Source organism: Mirounga angustirostris, unplaced genomic scaffold, assembly GCF_029215605.1.
Source record: "Mirounga angustirostris isolate CCGP_5_RB_7025 unplaced genomic scaffold, mMirAng1.0.hap1 SCAF_4, whole genome shotgun sequence".
Lineage (NCBI taxonomy): Eukaryota > Metazoa > Chordata > Mammalia > Carnivora > Phocidae > Mirounga > Mirounga angustirostris.
Genome location: NW_026991712.1, coordinates 104,292,928 through 104,313,349, shown reverse-complemented (window position 1 = coordinate 104,313,349; position 20,422 = coordinate 104,292,928). Strand labels below are relative to the sequence as shown.

At 31.9% G+C, this 20,422-nt stretch overlaps 1 protein-coding gene across 3 annotated transcripts in view; it reads right to left on the bottom strand.

Annotated features, from left to right (window-relative positions):
- COL11A1 (collagen type XI alpha 1 chain) overlaps positions 1–20,422 on the bottom strand; it is a 206,340-nt gene that overhangs the window by 103,016 nt on the left and 82,902 nt on the right. For all 3 annotated transcript variants that reach the window (XM_064588737.1, XM_064588736.1, XM_064588735.1), the window contains 15 exons: positions 19,859–19,921; positions 18,938–19,012; positions 17,786–17,869; positions 15,604–15,660; positions 12,245–12,298; positions 9,059–9,112; positions 8,887–8,940; positions 8,647–8,700; positions 7,378–7,431; positions 7,213–7,257; positions 6,399–6,452; positions 5,849–5,893; positions 5,535–5,588; positions 5,030–5,074; positions 790–843 (listed from right to left, as the gene is read on the bottom strand). In XM_064588737.1, the coding sequence (XP_064444807.1) occupies positions 790–843; positions 5,030–5,074; positions 5,535–5,588; positions 5,849–5,893; positions 6,399–6,452; positions 7,213–7,257; positions 7,378–7,431; positions 8,647–8,700; positions 8,887–8,940; positions 9,059–9,112; positions 12,245–12,298; positions 15,604–15,660; positions 17,786–17,869; positions 18,938–19,012; positions 19,859–19,921 (846 nt within the window). The remainder of the gene's footprint in view (positions 1–789; positions 844–5,029; positions 5,075–5,534; positions 5,589–5,848; positions 5,894–6,398; positions 6,453–7,212; positions 7,258–7,377; positions 7,432–8,646; positions 8,701–8,886; positions 8,941–9,058; positions 9,113–12,244; positions 12,299–15,603; positions 15,661–17,785; positions 17,870–18,937; positions 19,013–19,858; positions 19,922–20,422) is intronic.

Here is a 20,422-nt window from a genome sequence, read left to right as displayed (position 1 = left end):
CTTTTTTAAAAAAATAACAACTACAGATATTAATTAATTACACATTTTTATAATTTTTTTTAAAGATTTTATTTATTTATTTGAGAGAGAGAAAATGAGAGAGAGAAAGCACATGAGGGGGGAGGGTCAGAGGGAGAAGCAGACTCCCTGCCGAGCAGGGAGCCCGATGTGGGACTCGATCCAGGGACTCCAGGATCATGACCTTAGCTGAAGGCAGTCGCTTAACCAACTGAGCCACCCAGGTGCCCCATTACACATTTTTATTATTATACATTGGGGTACAATAAACATTGCTATATTTCTAGAAAACGTAGAAATCTCTGAAGTTTGAGGAATATTCATGGAAGATGGTTGAGGAAATTTACAAATGGTGAGAAATTACTACTGGACCCTCAGGAAACATGTACTTTGAAAAATGAGAGAGAATGGGAAATTGCTTCCTATAAAAAAAAAAAAAAAGGCCACAGGAAAGGTTTAGCAATCAAGACATTTTGAGAATGCTGAGAGAAAAGCGAGTGGATCTGCTTGCCTGGAACTGATGGTTCATGAGGAAGTAGGAAGATCTTGAGATTCTGGCACCAGAGTACTAGAATGAGTTTATCCAAGGACCACTGCATGATCCTTAAAGATTTTGCAATATGGAAGTGTCATGATGAAATGGTATTTTTAGAAGGATCAATGTTTCATTACTGGTTTAATTTGTTTTCAGAAAATCACTTCTAAAATACATGGAAAATCTATTCTTGAAGGTCATATATAGAATTTTAATGACAAGTAACTATTACTTACAGGAGGCCCATCAGCACCAGGAAGTCCTGCAAGGCCTGGTTTTCCTTGTGGTCCCTAATCAAATAGAGAAAGAGAACATTTTATTTTAAAAAATGAGAATAATGAAAAGTCTGGCTTTTACATAGGAATATACTATTAATAAAATTCTTAACAAGTCTCTAGCTTTTACCTATAAGCAATAAACATTTAAATGACTTTTAAATATATGTAGAAAACATTATATTGAGATAAATGAAAACCAAATTTTACATATGTCAAAAACATGCTAGGTTTTGGCCTGCTTTGTAGTCCTAAATGTATCTTCTTTTAAATTAGCAAATTAGTTTTTGCCTACCACAATAAACTAGAGCTTAGCGAATAAAAAGAAAGACAATATAGGTCAGGAATATGTTGATTTATTTCCATCAAAGATATTAATAAGTGCTAATTCAAATAATTATATGGTAACATTGATGGAACATAACCAATTATTAAAATGTGTTAAGAAATATATTGTGACAGTGATTCATAGGACACAAAGAAAAACAAATTTTGATGTCAAAGGACATAACCTAATATGCAATTGTTAACACTAATAACTATTCTACTCATTACTCTAATTTCTTTTTAACCATGGATGATTTCAAATGTCTTTTAACATGCCATTACTGCAGTTGGAACATAGTAAGAATGGCCACCACAAGAAGTAAACTTTTCTTGATAGGAAAGTTGGCATTCTGCTGAGAATAATGAACTTATCAAGTCTCTGGAGCCCAAACAATTATTGCTTACTGGTCAAGTAATTAGGCAGAGTTTAGAAACAATTGAAAGGGAAAAGCTCCATAAGCAAGCCTAGATATTGGACACAATATCCATTTCCATTCTCAGAGAGTATTTAGGAAAAGTGTTATATTTATATAGACTGATAATCTAGAGTTTACAAGAAATGTAACTTAAATCACAACAGAACAACAAAAAAATTGAGGATAACCTTTAAATTGAACAATTTATACTTTATAACTGAGGTTAACTGCATCTCATTTAAAGGTTTTAAATGTTCCCATTTACCACTCTGCAAAGTCATTTTCAGTCAAGTAATCTAACATGTCATGACCATTGTAAAACACTGTATTTTTAATGATAGTATTTTGTTTGTCACATAAATTATCTTTTGCTTTCAAGACAATGGTCTCATTTCTTCAAAAAGAGATGTAAAGTACAAATGCAGAAATATTCCAGTAATTACTCTTACTAGCAGTTGTGATATTTTATGACGATGATCTATGGGCAATACTACATGGATTTTTTGTTGTTGCTATATTTAAGGGACTAGAAATATTAAAAATCTTGAGCTATAAAATGATTTTTTAAAAAATTAAGTTAACCATTCTGACTGGTGTGAGGTAATATCTCACTGTAGTTTTGATTTGTATTTCCCTAATGATGAGTGATGTTGAGCATTTTTTCATGTGTCATATTTTTTAGATTTTAATAAAATAATGAAAATTTATTGTGTTTCTATGCATTATGTTAAGCAATTTATAGATAGGTAGATGATGATGATAGATGATAGATAGATAGATGGATAGATAGATAAGATACACAGTCCTTTTTTTTTGATATAAAGTCCATTTTAAGTCTCAAACAATTCCATGAAGTATCCTTGTCTAAAGAGTTTGGGTAAATTAACCAATGTTAGTATGTGACAGAGTTGCAGTATAAGTGAACCCAGATCCATATTCATGTTCAAAGCCCTTGCCTTTGATATTTATTTTGTGTCTTATTATTTCATTCTTAACTCAGAAAGTTATATTATTTGTTTTCTCTAAAGCAATTAATATATGAGTGATGTAAATTATGACATCATAAATCAAATCACAGGAAACTTTCAAGATACTTAAGTTATCAAAATGTCAGGATAAAGAATATAGTTGTTTTATCTAATTTAGTTAATTAACAACATTTATAAAATATTTTATCACAAATATAATAAAAGTACAGGCTATAATAACTTAAGACAAAAATATAAAAGTTAGTGGGAATTTAAAATATATGACAATATTTATATTTTATTTGTTAGATTATACCATGATCCAGCTGAAAACACAATTCACCAAGTTTTGGGAAATAAGGTTCTTAAGCCAGAATGAACAGAATACAGTGTATCATAAAGAAAATAAAGTCATACAGATGCAAAATAAAAAATATATATCATAGATCCAGTATAAATAGAACATGCGTCTCTCATGTTCTTGAGTTCCTTTCTTCTTTTGATGAAGAGACTGTCTTTGAACCCACAAGCTGGATACATTCAGATTGGAAAAACAAGCTGCTTGGGCTGAAGACAGCTCTCTTCCTACTACAAGTACAATGAACCAGTTCCTATATTTTGCCTTTGGCTCGACAAACGGAATTCAGATATCCTAGTTTACCTTAAAAGCAAATTCCTCTTAAGAATCCAATTCATGGTAGAAAATTTAATAACTTATGCTCAAATACAATTTATTATGAATAAAGTATGTTCATGATGAGCTAATCTAAAGTATGGTAAAAGATGCCCAAGTTAAAATTTCTGGTCTAAAGTAAAGATTTGAAATCACTTTTGGTACATCTTTAATTCATAGGGCACTTTCCAATAGATCTCTGTACCATACAGAAAATATGCACAAAAAATACCTTAAAGATCACTTAAATTTGATGTTAACTCTCATAACATAATAATAAGATAAATAACTCAATTAGAATATTACCAAAGTATTTGAATAGATATTTTACCAAAGAAGATATAGAAATAGCCAATAAGCACATGAAAAGATGCTCTACATCACTAGTGATTAGGGGAATGCAAATTAATACCACAATGAGATACCATTTCACGCCAAGAAGAGTGACAATAATCAAGAAGGAAAGCAAACATTCATGAAGATCTGGAGAAACTAGAATCCTCATACATTGCTGATAGGAATGAAATAATGGTGCAACTACTTTGGAAAACAGTTTGGAAACTTCTTCCAATGTTAAGCATTAAATCTACCATATAACCCAGAAATTCCACTTCTGTGTGTCTACCCAAAAGAAATCAAAATAAGTTCCACACAAAGACCTATATGCAAATATTCATAGCAGCACTATTCATAAAAGCTCAAAAGAGTAAACAACTCATAAGTCCATCAGCTGCTAAATAAGTAAACAAAATGTGGTATATTCCATTAATGGAATGCATTTGACAATGAAAAGGAGCAAAAGATTGATGTATGCTGCAACATGAGTAAACCTCGAAAACTTTATGCCAAATGAAAGAAGCCAGACACAAAGGCCACATTTTATATTCATTTATATGATTAAGTTCATATTTTAAATTCATTCATGTGTTTCATTCATATTAAATGTCCAGAAAAGGCAAATCTACAGAGACAGAAAGCACAGCAGTGGTTGTCTAAGTTGGTGGGTGGAACAGAGAGTGCAAATTGACATAAGGTTTCTTTCTGGGGTGGCAAAAATATTCTAAAAAAATTTGATTGTGGCACAATTCAGTAAATTTACTAAAAATCATTGACCAGTACACTTAAAATGAGTGAAATTTTATGATGTGAAATTACACCCCAGTAAAGCTGCTTATTTTTAAAAAAATAATATGTTCACAGAAATCAATGATAATAAGGGGGAAAGGTATTAAAAGGAACCAGCTAACACTGAGCTGTAACCACAGGGGACAGGAACTATTAGTTAAGGAATCCAGCAGAAGAAATCAGGGAGAAAGACATCTCTTTAATTAAAGATTTATTTTTGTTTTGATCCAGACATTGAGTTATTATTAACAAGAACGTCCTTTGCCATTTATACATGAAAAATGGTGAGAATGATAACTTCACAATTTTCCCTTAATCAGATCTTGCTAGAAACCCTTTGTCATAGAGAAACCTAATGACATTTTTTTAAATAATGAGAAAGAAAAGGAGAACCAAAATGAAGAGAAAACACTCATTCATACCTGTGAATTTCTAAAATTAATATGGCTGAGAAGGTCACATTTGGAAGCTATCCATATGGAACTATGTGAATTTTATCATTTATAGTTCAGAGATGTATGAATGACTTCCCCCTCTCACACAGTACTCTCAAGGTTTTACTCCAGATTAATTCCTTATGTGCTGAGCCATCTTGACATCTTATCAAAAATAGAAGGCAGGCTTTGCTTCTGCCTAAGGTTGACAACCCAAAATTGGTGACTAGGCATTACCAAAACCACAGAGTAACTTACTTTTTCACCAGGAGGACCAATTGGACCTTGTGGACCAGGAAGACCCTATTTTAAAAGAATTTATTTCATATGTCAGGAACCACATCATAAGAATACATTTTTTTAAATAGAAAAATAACCTTCTGTTTCACATGAAATGAGTCATGAGAATCTATATACATTCCTCACACTTCCCAGAAAGTTTTGGAACACTGTGAGGCATTTTACACAGGCTACTCTTCTGGCAGAGGGACTGTAATACGATCCTAGTCAGAAACCTCCTGCAGGTGTGGCTATCCATGCTAGCATTCCATGAACACTGAATGATTCATTTTATTCTTGGAAAAAAGGGGCCTCTGCAAATTTGCTCAAATTTTTCAAAAAGAGAAAAAAGAATTATCTTCCTACTTTCACATTGCAAACATTTCTAGCCCTACACAGGGAAATGTTGAGGCTGTCCATGTTCTCATATAAAGATACCCTCTTACCTCATTATCTCAAAGGAACTGCAGTGGTTTGGACTTACCTGAGGTCCTGGATTCCCTTGCTGCCCTGGAGGTCCAGGCTCCCCTTGGGGACCCTGCCAGAGAAAAATAGAGAGTCTTTAATAGGGTTAGTTCACATGTTTTTTTTTTTTTTCTTCTCATTTGAAAAACAGTCCCCAAATCAATTTTCCCTATGGAGAATCTGGAAAATCTCATAAATATTAATGCTAGCAGAAGCTAATGGACTTAGCAAAATATTGTAAGAATTTTTTTTTTTTTTAGATTTAGCAACAGAAGCGGTTCGTTAGTACCTAGATTGCAGAAATGAGTTATTTTACAGATGGTTTCTACATACCATGTTTCCTTTTGGTCCTGGGGGGCCATCTACACCCGCAATACCCTTCAATAAAGAAAAAAAATATTTATATACATATTTACATATGTGCAAATATTTTGTGTAAGTAATTACATATATAATATATATATGGATATTTGTAAGTTTAAATGCTACAACAGAAAATTAAAAAAAAAATTAACCTAATAGCATGACACCCACTAGCCTGGGGTAACTAAAAATCATTTTAGGATTTAGAGATGAGGAAAAAGACAAGGTCTATACTCTCTTATCTATGTCCACACTGGAGACAACCTAGCAGCATTTTCCACTGTGTGTTGGAAATTTGACATGAAACAATAAAGTAGATAAACTAAAAAGAAGAGAAAAGAAAGAAAGAGGATGGGGGGGGAATAATCAGTTTAACTGATAGGCAGGATCATTAGGTCTTAGAATATAACAAAGCAGTAAATACCTAGCTGTCTACTGAAAGCTGTCATGGTCTTAAGCTTTAAAATATCTGACAACAAGCTTTCCCTAGAAAATTTGGAATATTTCCAGCAATACATACAGGCTGCCCAGTAGGTCCTGGAGTCCCCCTTGGTCCCAGCAGACCTCGTGGGCCCTAGAAGGAAAAAAAAAAAAAAAAAAAAAAAAAAAAGCACGTCCTCATTAGAAATGCCCTCAAAATATACTTCCTCCTCCAAAGAAATTTGAATGTAATGTTCCCAGTAAAAATATCTGTACATCTTCTATTAACACACTGCCTGTGGTGTTTAAAATACCATTTTTATGTAACACAAATATCTCATGTTTATACTGATCCAGAAGTCAGAATGGATAACAGGGAGTTTTAGCATATACACTCTGTATCTTTGGTTCTATAAATCTACATATGAGTCACTTGGGAAATTTTAAAAATAAGAAATAGCTTAATATTTTTTGTCACTTCTGTGTCACTTTCTGACTTGAATGGCAACCCTGAATCTTATTAAATCTTATTATTCATTCAGATAGATTATATGAATCAAAAAATCCTGATTTTCTTGTTTTATATTCCTTCTTGAGAGAATATTCATAAAGGGAAAGAAACAAACAGGTGTTTAAATAAACTATATATGCGGATAATAGAAATCATTTTCCTAAGAGATTTTTTTAAATTGTTATTCTTGAAACTTAATCAAGTTCTTCTCTTTTTATTCCCTTCTTCCATGTGCCCCACCTTCTTTAGAAAAATGAGTACAGTCATTACTGCCTCTCCTATTCCCTTGAGCCTGTCAACTCAAAGGCGCTATAATGTGACAAGCTAGGACTTTATATGTATAACACCAGTCACTGTTCTTCCAAGACAAAGTATTATTTAAAAAAGAAAAGAAGTTGCTTACAGCTTCACCTGGAAGACCCCTCGGTCCTATTTCTCCATCTTCTCCCTGTCATCGACAAAATGAATGGGAGGGTAACACAGTTAGAAAATACATCGATTCAACCTGACTTTTTTCTCTTATGTTTTAATTTCAGATATTTATTAAAAGAAATTAAGTTTAATATACCCTCATCCCATCTTCTCCAGGAGGACCAGGAAGACCTTGGGGACCCCGTTCACCCTATTAAATAAATATAAATATGATTAGAAAATGAAATAAAGCAAATGTTTACAAATCTATCCTACAGCTATCCTGCTGAATATACAGATAATTTGGCAGGGAAACGTATACTTTCTTTGTCCTCCTCAGAACGCTGCAGAGATAAATCATAATTTCATATTAACTGACTTTATATATTACTATGCTAGAAAAAAATGTTCCTTCAATTTTAAAAACAAAAAGGTTTGAAAAAAAACCTAAAATAACTTTCAGACAATTATTACAAACTAAATCATGTAGAAAATTATTTTGCTGAAGATTGTTTTAAACAGAGATACACTTTAGTGATTTTAATGTAACTTAAATTTTTTCTGCTTCTAAGATTCATAATAAATCAGCACAACTAGAGACAGCTAAAGAGATTTTGGATTTTTTAAAAAACAAAATTGTGTATTTCTCTTGACATGGGGTAGATATACACTAAATATCTTCCTAGACATCCACAGTGTTCTCTTTTCTGTTTTTCTTTTCTTTTAATATTCTCCAATTTACATAAAGTTTGTCTTATCTTCATGCCTAACTGCTGGAGAAGAAAAATGTGAAGGTCCAAAGCTTTTCTTTGTCTGAGAGACTGCCTCTTTGCTTAATTTCCCACTAAAAATATCCACCGAATTCTTGTTCAGCATGGTGGTTTGTTTAGCTTTTGCAAATTATAAGCTCTTGCACCGGACTGCAAGCTCATATTATCACAAGAACTAGCCTGTGATGTCTCTATCTATGGGCACCATCTAACTTAGAATAATAAAATACAGTGCCCAGTATATTGTTATATTAATGACAGACTGCCTAAAGTGGACTCTATCAAGTATATTTCCACAAACAAAATGTAAGAGGGAAATTAAGGTGATTATCAAAAAATTAGAGGCAAAATTAAATTTCCACACTTGTCTTTCTATGAATACAATATTTTCCACATACATAAAGATTCTGCCTGAATTTATATTTGCATGATTAATGTTTAAAAATAATTAAAGAACTTATATTGTTATTGCATGTATAATTCTATTTATCTTCCTTCAAGTATGCAGTAGATGTAATAATTTACTAAATTACTGGATGCACAAATATCAAAATTAATTTTCTTTTTTTGATTTCTTAAAGTCTACAGATTCTAAAAAAATGCATAATATTCTTGTATTATCCCTGTATGCAAAGTGACAGAATGGTATATCTTACCCTGTGACCTTTGTCACCTGGCAGACCCGGAAGTCCATCAAATCCCCGATCCCCCTGTAAAATCATCATCATGGTCATCATCGTCATCATCATCACCATCATTACATTCCCACCCTAATTCTATACTGTAATGTAAATGTGAAATATTCGTTCACGTCAAGAAACTCTATTTTAGAATATAAAATTTTCAGGGGTTAACTGACATACGAGATCTGAATATACAAAGTATGAGCTCCTGACCTTCGCCCCAGGTTCTCCTGGCATTCCTCGTCCTCCATCAGCACCTGGACGACCCTGAAAATGTCAACAACATGACTAGGCAAAAAGGATTCCTCGTGGCACAGAGTAAAAGGAAACAAAATAACTGACAATTTCAGATGCCCTCAAAATACACAATGAAAACCAGTCCTACCCTTTTTCCAGGTTTTCCCGTTGGACCAGGCGGACCTTGAACACCACGAGGGCCCTATATCAAAACATCACAATTTATTCATTTTATGGAATTCTCAATCAATAAACTGAATCACACTGGGAGAGACGGTTTTAGAAATTTATATCCTCTTAGCTTTACCTCAATCGTTTTAACATAAGAAAATTATTTCTCATGTAAAAGCTCAAATAAAGCAGAAGATAAGAGAATCAATTTTTCTAAAAGTCTTCTTGCAAAAAAAAGTCATATTATTTTATTATGTTTATAGAGACATCTGATTACAATTAAACAAAAGGAATACAAAATGATATTTTAACCTTTAAAAAAAAATCCTCGCTCACTTTATTCTCAAAATCTTAGGGTTTTACATTTCTCTTGACTGAAAACACTCTTAACCATCCATCTCATTCCTCTTTTCTTTCCAAACCCTTTTTCCTTAGCCTTTCTCTTTATTTTTTGGAGATCCTCTTCCACATATTCATTCTTTTATTCAACTTACCACCTGGAATATAATTGCCTTTTTTCATAGTTGAATCTCCCATTAAATTGTTAACTCCTGTGGTTTTAGACTAAGTTGGTCTTTTCTCCATTATACGCCTACAATTTAGCATAGTGCCTGGTACATGTTTCTTTCCATCATCTACAAAATGCTGGAGGATGATTTGGTGATCCCAAATGAAAATTATTGCCTGGCACCATGCCATGTCAGATTAAAGGTTAAAGAGCCTCAATATTTTTCATTCTTTAAGCAGTACAATATGTTATGTCAACAAACAATGTCTTAGGTGGGGCTTGATACATGTTTTTTAAAATAAAATTACACAGCTAATAATAGATCAAATGCTTATCAAATAGATAAACAAATAGGCCTTTATATTTAATTAACTATATCCTTTTTGAAGTTAAGCAGTGTGCATATAATGAGTGTGGTAGCAAATATAACACACATTTAAAATTGCAAATAATTTTTATCATCACTGTACAATGTTGATTATAGAAATATGAAATTAAAGTTGTCTAATAATTAGAATCTTAGTTTTTAATGAAAATGATACTTCTTCATCTGATATTGTATTTCTTTGGACTTGAGTCAAAGAAAACCACAAAACCCATGACAACTACTGCAAACAATGTTTTCAGAATCAACTATTTTGTAAAGGGTGAATTTGATGAAAAAAATATAAATTTTGCAAAAGTTTAAACTCCCTAGATTTTTCATATAATGACATTTCAATATTTTTATGCAGTTCTCAGTTAGGTTGCAATGCTTTCCATCCTTCCATGGTAATATTAACCAACCATGAAAAATAAGGCTGCCATATTCTGAATCACCCAATTATCTTTCTCAATTTTCTTTGATTTTTTTCTAATTCCAAAATAAACTATAGTGCATCCATACAAAAGAATACTACTCAGCAACAAAAAGGAATGAACTATTGATGCACACATCAGCTGTGATGAATCTCAAAGGCATTTTGGTGAATGGAAGAAACTAGTCTCAAAGGTTACATAATGCATGATTTCATTTGTACAGTATTCTTGAAAAGATAAAACTGTAGTAATAAAGAACAGATCAGTGATTGTCAGGTATTAGGGGTGGGGGGGGAGATGTGACTGTAAAATGTCGGCTCCAAGAAATTGCTTAGGGTTATAGAACCATTCTCTATCCTGATGATTATGGTGGTGATGACAAAGAATACACATCGGTGTTAAAATTCAATTTCACCTTGTAATATTTTAAAAATAAAACCAATTTTATTTTATTATTTTTTTAAAGATTATTTATTTTTATTTAGAGAGATGGGGGAGAGGCAGAGGGAGAGTGTGAGAGAGAATCTCAAGCAGACTCCCCGTTGAGCGTGGAGCCAGATGCGGGGTTGGATCTCAGGACCCTGAGATCATGACCTGAGGTGAAACCAAGAGTCAGCTGCTTAACTGACTGAGCTACCCAGGTGCCCCAGATAAAACCAATTTTATTTTTATTTTATTTTTTTTACTGACATATAATGTATTCTTTTTTCCAGGGATACAGGTCTGTGATTCATCAGTCTTACACAATTCACAGCACTCACCATAGCACATACCTTCCCCAATGTCTATCACCCAGCCACCCCATCCCTCCCACCCCCTCCACTCCAGCAACCCTCAGTTTGTTTCCTGAGATTAAGAGTCTCTTATGGAATAAAACCAATTTTAAAAGAAGAAAAAAAAAAAAAAATTAGTGAATGGTCATTGAGAGTTCCTCCAGCCCAATCTGAATTTCTATTTATTGAATAGATCACAAAGTATTTTCATTTAAAAATAAATGTATTTATAGGGAAGCTTGGGTGACTCAGTTGGTTAAACTTCAGACTCCTGATTTCAGCTCTGGTCATGATCTCAGGGTTCTGGGATAGAGGCCCATGTGGAGCTCTGTGCTCAGTGCAGAGTCTGCTTGGGATTCTCTCTTTCTCTCTCCTACTGCCCCTCTCCCCAATCGCACTCTTCCCTCTCTCTCTAAAATAAATAAATAAATAAATAAATAAATAAATAAATAAATAAATGTATTTTTTAAATGTCATGTTTTGTTTTTCTGTTTTCTAGAATAAGTAGACTTCATAATGTGCTTATACTGACTATTTTTACTTACTATCATTAAATGAAAAAGAATACTTTTAATTTGGTACCATGTAAACATAATCTAAGGTCTTTTTTAAAATTTCAGCTCAGATGTTCTCAATTCTCATAATTTCCTCAGTTCTACAAAAGGTTTGAAGTTAGCGTCTTTTAAGTTATGTTAAATATTATTTCTGAAAGTATATGCTAGATTTACTCTCCACAGAAAATATCATGGGTTTGAGGCAGGGCCACTAAAAAATACAATTATAGTAGTTCTGCTCTGCTCTGTACAATCTCAAGCTAATTTAATATTCTGAAGGCCTCTTAGTATCAAGCCTTTTCCATCCTAGCTTATTATCTTCTTTTAATATTGTTTAAATTAATCAAGTTATTGGCAGCCAACTGGCCACTAGGGATTTTTCAATTAAAGAAGGTGATATGAACTTAAAAGTAATATAAGTAATTTCTTTACTCATAAAACAGATGGCAGATACTTCAATTACCCTACAAGTTAAAATGAAGTCAAAAATAAAATAAAATAAATGAGATAGACTATTTTATTTTTTTTACCTGAGGACCTGGATCACCACTCTCACCTTTGGCGCCAGATGAACCAGGCCCCCCCTGTAGAGAAAAAGTAAGAATATAATCATTTAATTGAGTAGTAATTCCCTAACTACTTTTATCCTACCATTTTCACGTGAAATAGCCAAACACTATTCAAAACAGATTTCATCAAATTAGTATAATTTTATTAATTAATACAATAAAATTTTCAAGCCCTTTGAAATACATCTCTTCTCAGATTTATTGTATTCCAGTGTGTAAACTATATTTAAAAGTTTGTATTTTACACATAGCTACACAGAAGCCAATTTCATGAAACCACATTGAAATTTTCTTTAATGTGTGTACTTACGATGATATATAAGGCACTACTTATTATTATACTGTTTTGTAGTACTGGAGGAAAAACACGCTTTTACCGAATCAGGTATACACTGAACCCATTTATAGAGCAAGGACTTGGCAAAATGTTAATGTTTCTGCACTCAGAAATTTCTCAGACACTGAATTCTATAGCAATAAAACGTCAAGAACAGATGCTACAACTATCGTAATTGTCCTGAAATAATGTCAAAGTGGTTTGTTTATTTCCTACAAGAATAAGTCCTTATGACAAAAACCCCTTAAAAATGTTTACATAATTCAAAAAGTGCAATTAAAAACCTGGCACATTAACTGGAAAAAAATATAAAATCACTTCATAAAAGTGTGAGTTTTAAAAATAAATACTGGGCTGTTCATTCCCCTAAAAAGCTTCAGGACATTAAAACTGAACAAGGTGATGATAGTTACTTTATGCAGAAGAAGTATACCTTGGGTGTTTAAGAAATTTCTGATTTATTTAAATCGATATATATTCAAATAATGGTGCATTGAATCATACAAAAAGATCAAAATTGTGCTAAGTCTGGAAATGTAAGCTCTCTAGAGCCTCCTGGTGGCTCTAAAGGAAAATAACTATTAATCTGTCTCCTAAGAAATATGGAAAGTCAAGTAACACAAATATTCTAATCTTGAAAATTAAACAATAATAGACTTCATTCACGCTTCTAATTAAGAATTCTTGCAACTAAATTTTTTTCGAGAGAAAACCTCGGGTTCTATATTAAATCAGATTATTAATCACTGAATTGAACACATTTATAGGACAGTCAATTTGTTTTTAATTAATTTACTGCATTTACTGTATATGAGCACTACCTACTACTCAACAAATTATAATTACTCTGTCCAAACACTTACTCTAAAAATTATCATGCAATAACTGACAGTAACAGAATAGAAAAAATAACAATATTTCCTACGTTTCCTATATGTTTTATATTATAAGCCTCTATTTGTCTAGGAAAGCAATCAGAGAAAACAACTGAATAAAGAATTTTTCATTGGAAGAATGTTTATGTTTGTATCTTAATATATTGATGTAGACTTTGTTTCTTTTATATAAAATAGTTTTAGACTCTAGAATCAACAGATATTTGAAAGTCTATCATAATTTGAAGTTTTGGAGCAAAGGATAATAGAAGAGAAAATGGTGAAAAGAAACAATATGATGTTTGATATCTCAATACTTACTTTTAATATTTAAGGAAGGTAAAGCTTCCCATAACAAAGACTTAAGTAGTGAAATCAATTAATCTTGTATCCACCGTATGACATTGAGAACGTGTACGTGGTTGCCAATTTTTTCTCCTTGCCAACACGCTGTGAATGACTGACCCTCATTGATTGGTGAAAACAGGAACTGCTAATGGAACATGCTTTCATTGCTTCTGCTATTCACTGCCCTGACCCTCTACAGACCCACTAAGGCTTATGCTTGTCAGGATGATATGAAGGAAAATTCCTTTGGAAAATGTAGTTTTAGAGATCCTGGAGTGATATTTTTAAATTAAGTGACATATGGAGGTATTTCCCAAACATGCTTGACCATAAGATTCAGCCTGGTGCACTCATTAAAAATATAGCTTGCTACATCCAACCTTGAATCTTTATCATCAGAATCTCAAGTTCGGGGCCCCAGGAACTGTTATCTTTAATAAAATATACAGATCATTCTTCTGCCCCCAGATTTATAAAGCATTAGCATACTGCTGGTTTTCCTCAGTCATGTGAATTTGAATTATCACTAACAAATAATTAAATATTAACTGTTTCTTCCTTTGTTGAGTAACATAGACTCTTCCATGTTTCTTATTATTTTGTCAGAGTGTATGTTCTACATGAGCCCATATCATTGAGTGTATACCTGAGTGTATAACCTTCAAAATATATAACCTATACAAATTTTTAAGACTGAATTAAGAGAACCATAAATTTATGTAAACTACATAACAAATCTTTGAATAAAATACATGCAGAAACTATTTATCACCCTAATTAATAAGATCAGTAAAACTGATTAAATAATTAGAAGACTATTAACTTGATTCAAACTTGAATAAAATTGTTTTGCTGTGTCTACTAAGTAAATAAAATGTAAGATTTTAATGTTCACAGTAATAATATCTATAAACACCATTATTCCCATAAAACATATTGAAAGTATATAAAATCATATGAAAGAACAGGAAGAATGTCTTTTTTATAGAAAAACAAATACTTAAAATGGAAATTATTTATTCAATTAATTATAAAATCAATCAGAACCAAGGTTGGACTCCTACGGTTTTTTCTTTTTCTCTTAAGAAAAAATATGACTTGAGGAGAATCTTTGTGTTTTTTTTGTGAATTACTACACTGCTTAACATTTGGTAGAAGTTTCAAAATATTTGAGATATTTTTTTAAAAACCACTTGGAAAATATTAGCTTATTAGCAAGGTTGCATGGAAAAATAAAACACTGTCATTTTCCAAGAGTCTCCAAAAGACAAATTAATTTCTCTAATATCCGAAGCACTTTGTGGAATATTGAATGCAAACTGAGGTTTAAGCCAAGTATCCTGCTTGCTTCCCAGATTATGGAATAATTTAACTGGCCTTAAATATTTTTTCTTTCTTAATGAAAATTCAGTTTAACATAAAGTTAAGTCTCAATAATTTAATGTCAAATTGAATTTTAATAACTTGGAATATTATACAAATAAATTATATTTATAATTTGAAAAATTAATAGATCTGTGACTCGATTATATTTTTCGTTGTATTTATTTGATTTGAAAATTCTTCATTGAAACTTTTTTGGCCAAAACTTACTGAGGACTGAATTGAAATAGGCTTTTAAAATGGAAACCAAATCAAGTATAAGTAGGTATATATATCCTATTTTCATCAGCTAAATATATGAACAATGCTTGGCAAACTTGCACAAGGAACCACTAATATGTGGATTTAAACATACATTATCTTATTGAGTAACCTACCACAGGACCCGGTCTTCCAGTTAGACCCATTGGGCCAGGTGGACCTCTCAGAGCAATCTAGAAAATAAAGGAGATCAAACTCAGGGATGCTCTCCTGGACAAGCCTATTAAACCACAATATTCATTTGCACAAGCTACCTGTAAGTAACAGATGATCAACACAGGTATAATAGCTACATGCTAGAAAGAGTGCCTGATTACTGAAGAATTGCAAGTTTCTAGAATGACAAATGACCTAAATAAATATCAGATGTTCTTTAAACTGTTGTATCTTGTATACAATCTTGTACCATATACTATTATGATTTATCCAATGATAAAAATGAAAATGGATTTTAGTATAAGATATCTAATGTTTTATAATTTTTCTACTCTGACGCGTACTTCAGAATAACATACAGACTTCTCTTAAACATTCTGGCACAATTATCATTGAAAATCATTTTAGAGATAAACAATTTGAGGTGCTTTAAATAAAAAGTTTCTAGCAATATTTTAGGAAAAACTATGACACCTAAAGTCAGAAAGCAAGCAAAATTGATCAGAAAATATGCTAATACATTTCTTTTTAACAAATCTCAAATTTGACATTACAAGAAAAATACATTCTTTTTGTATAATCATAGGCATGATAGATTGATTACATGCACTATTGATACTGAATATTAGAAGTGTGAAATTAGCATACTTGAAAAGCTGGAACAAGTGGAATACAAAGGGTAAATATTTGATAGATGTTAAATTAGTATGGTGAGCTATTTTTGAATATTAGTGATTCCAAAAGATGAATATTTAGATTATCAAAATAGATACCAAAAAATAATACTGTAATAGAAACAATATGTAAAATCATATTAGAAAAGTGCATGAGATGAAAACAGGATCTCCAAAGTTCCACTACTGACTCACCATGAGATTTTTGACAATATACTTCTTAATCCTTGAGATTAAATATCCGAAAAATTGGAATTATAATGCTTGCTACCTATTTCCAAATAGGTTAAAAGGACTATAAAATGAGGAATTCAACGGCCTCATAAAACATTTAAGCTCAAATAATTATCTTAAATTTGTTGAAAGTAATATAATTTATAAGATAAATTGTAGGAATCATTAGCAAATTATTTTAAATATTTTTAGGTAAGTGTTATGCCAAGGTATAGTAAACAAATTTTTAAATTTTTCTGTTTTTATACATGACATAACCAAATAATGGCATCTTTTCAGATTGACAGACTTAATAAATATATAAATGAATGTAAGAGTAAATTATAATCATCACGTATGTTTTTTATACCCTCATAAATTTATAAGGATAAACTTATAAATGTTAAATTTTATATACTCATAAATTTACCCAAAGTTATCACAGAAATGATTTGTATCACTTAGAAGGTGAATCCATATCCATACCAAATGTAAGCCCTTTACTTTTTCCTTAAAAAAAAATCCTATACTATGAATAAAAGTATTATATGACTTTCAACTCTTTCCTAGTCCATTCTTTAGACTTTTTAATTGCAGTGAATTTAAAAAATAAATACAACTATAGGTCTTATAGAGATACTGGAAACCTTCAGCTGATGAAGGATTATAAACAATGGATTTTGTAAAAATGTTATAGATTATGATGATTAAAACTTAAATACATATTTGAACGTTTCTTTCTTATATGAGAATGCTTACAAAAACTTAATTTGCTGGATTATTTGGGATATCCTGAATAATTTATTAGATTAGGAGGACAAAAATTATTTCAAACCCTATTCTCTTACTTTTTCTAATCATCAACTTCTGTCTTAACAGACAGAAACTGTATGTGAGAAATAGAGAGTGCTAAGTATAAATCCATCAGTACTCTTTGAAAAAAAATTAGAAAATTTGTGTTATGGTTTGTGTGTTATTGCCAGAATTATAAATGGCAATACTGCAAAGGTCAGTCATTTAACTTTAATATTCAGTTAAAGAAAATATCCCTACTGAAAAAATAGATTATAACCTCAGCACTTTTTCTGTCTAAATTCAAGGCACTATCCAGAAGTATTTTGCTTATAATAGTAGCATCCTCCAGATGCAGACACACACACACACACGCGCGCATGCCCACACACACACACGTGCACACACGCACACAACCTGACTTCGAATCAGTTTATGGGAATATATGTTCATTCTTTCTTACCCGAGCCTGCTGAAGAATCGCCTGGGCCTGAGCTTCCTGAGCAGAGATGGTTGGTCCTTTGGAACCATCGCCACCATAACGAAACTAAGAAAAGAGAACATAAAGAAGCTCAAAATTAGCCTTTGTCAAATAGGTGCTTTAATTACTAATTAAAAACTATTTACTGAAAATGATGGGATTTTATAGAAGTACAAGGTGACTTATATGAATCAAGATACTTAGATTTTTTTTTTTAATTCTCCTGCACATAATGGATGTTCTCTGGACCATGTTTACCTTTTGTAGAAGAGAGTCTTCCAATTTTAAATTCCATAATCTCTGAAATATCTGGAATAAGTCATCATATATTTTTCACCTGTACAAATGCTACCTATTTCTATTTACACATTTGTAAAAATTCCAAATGTACTCAGTTCAGTGGTGGTTTTAGATCAATTGCTATTTTGTTGAGCAAAACTTTTGGAATCTGTATGAATACAGAGGAAATCATCCTTGAGATATATTCATTTTGTTTATGTTTTCTTAAGTAATTATAACAGGAAACTCACCCTCCCAGTATCTTTCCATAAAATTCTAAAATTCTAAAGATCCTTTTTAAATTTTAACTCAAAATGCAGCATGAGTCAATTTCTTACTCTACGTCATTATTACTTGAAATTTTATTACATTTAAACAAATTAATCAAAGTTTTATCCCAGAGAACAAGGGCAACTTTAAAAAAAAAGCATTCTTATGGTAAAACAATTTTTGAGCAATGAATAATGACAATATAGATATATCTTCTTTAAAAAGTATCAACTGTTATCTCTATGGTGATAAATAGCATATTAATATTATGTTAAGTAACACATGAAATGCATGTTAATCATATGACTCAAGATGAAGCACATGATTGGAAATATTAAGAACAACCTCTAAGCTTTGTTGTCAGAGTCAAATCAAATAATGAAATCTTAGTTCTAATGCAGAGATTTACCAAATTTTTGTTTTAATAAAATTTCCTGTCATTTCTAAAGGCTACTTGATTTCAAATATCTCTACCTCATACAATGGTTTTTAGTTAATTGCTCTGTAATACAGTTCAGCAATATTTTTCAACAATAAGATGATGAAATATTAAGTCATCTTTATAACAATTAAAAAAACCCATACCGGTAACATTAACATGGTACCAGGAGGACCAGGTAGACCATCAGCCCCTGGTAAGCCAGGACGTCCTGGGGGACCCTAGGAAAGTAAACCATCAAAATTAATAAATAAAGAGTCAAATTTATTAGAAATAGACTATGTTATTAGTCTATTATTAGTTACCTAAATATTAGAATAACATGTAATAACATTAGTCTACATTAACTAACTTGCATTTGTTCTCCCTTCCTTGGTTAATCTCCTTTTAGTAAGTACCTAGAAAGGAATTTTGTTTTTAAGTAGGCTCCATGCTCAGCATGGAGCCCAATGTGAGGCTTGAACTCATGACCCTGAGATCAAGACCTGAGCTGAGATCAAGAGTTGGAGGCTTAACCGACTGAGCCACCCAGGTGCCCTGAAAGGGTTGTTTTTCATTGCACTAGTTTTACAGGATTTTAATAAAGGATAAAGTTACTGGCTACTCAGGGATGGAGGAAAAACAGGGAAAGAGATTTTACAAGAAGAGTTTGGACTGACTTAACACAAATGGTCTATTTTACCATGTAATCTAGGACATGCTCTTCAAATTAGAATTCAAGCTTATTAACTCAGTCTATCAGAATCCAGCTAAATACTCATCAGAATCCATGGAAAACGTGTCTCAACTGAGACTAAAGAACTGAATCTAATGTAGCAGTCTCATCTCAACGCGGAAATTTGTTGAAAATAAAAGTTTTCTTATTAATTATAACATAGATAAGTGCACATTCTTCATCCTCACTTCTAAAATTATAGTTAGAGAAGTTAAACCAAAATGTTAGACATTGAGTTCACAGACTTCTCCCCCCTTCCAGTGAGAAGGATAACATGTTAAACTTGTAGAAAATATTATAATTATTTTAATCTATGTTATATTCTTTTGTTGTAAAGAATCAATTCACTTACCCTCTCTCCAGGGTCACCAGGGGGTCCAGTGGGGCCTTGTAGACCGGGGGGACCCATAAGACCCTACAGAGAAATAAACCATGATCTGAGTCAGATCTAATTATCATTCAGGCAAATTCATCCTACCAAAATCAAAGAAGAGCTCATTTTATATTTCATAAATATACACTTGTCTCCCAAACAATTGCCCTATTTATCTTCCTATGAAAGACAACATATAGGAACCACTCTGTAGCTAGCTCAGTGCTTCCTCTATGAAGCTGCTCTCAGGGTGGAGGCAGACATTCCAAAGAAAAGCAGGAAAGGAGAACACGCCAAAATAAAGTCCCTGAAGCAGAAGTTGGTTCCCAGTTCTTAATGAAGAAATGGTATACTCAGACAATTAGACCTCAAAAATGTGATAGCAAAATTGAAATGTAGAAATCATTTAGCTTGGAGGCATTTTTACATTTTCTTTTATGGATAAAAAGTATTTAAAGTTATCAACATAACATATTTATTTCAGATGACAAGAACTTAATTAATTCCACAAAAGACAGCGATTTCTTACAAAGTCTGATCAGT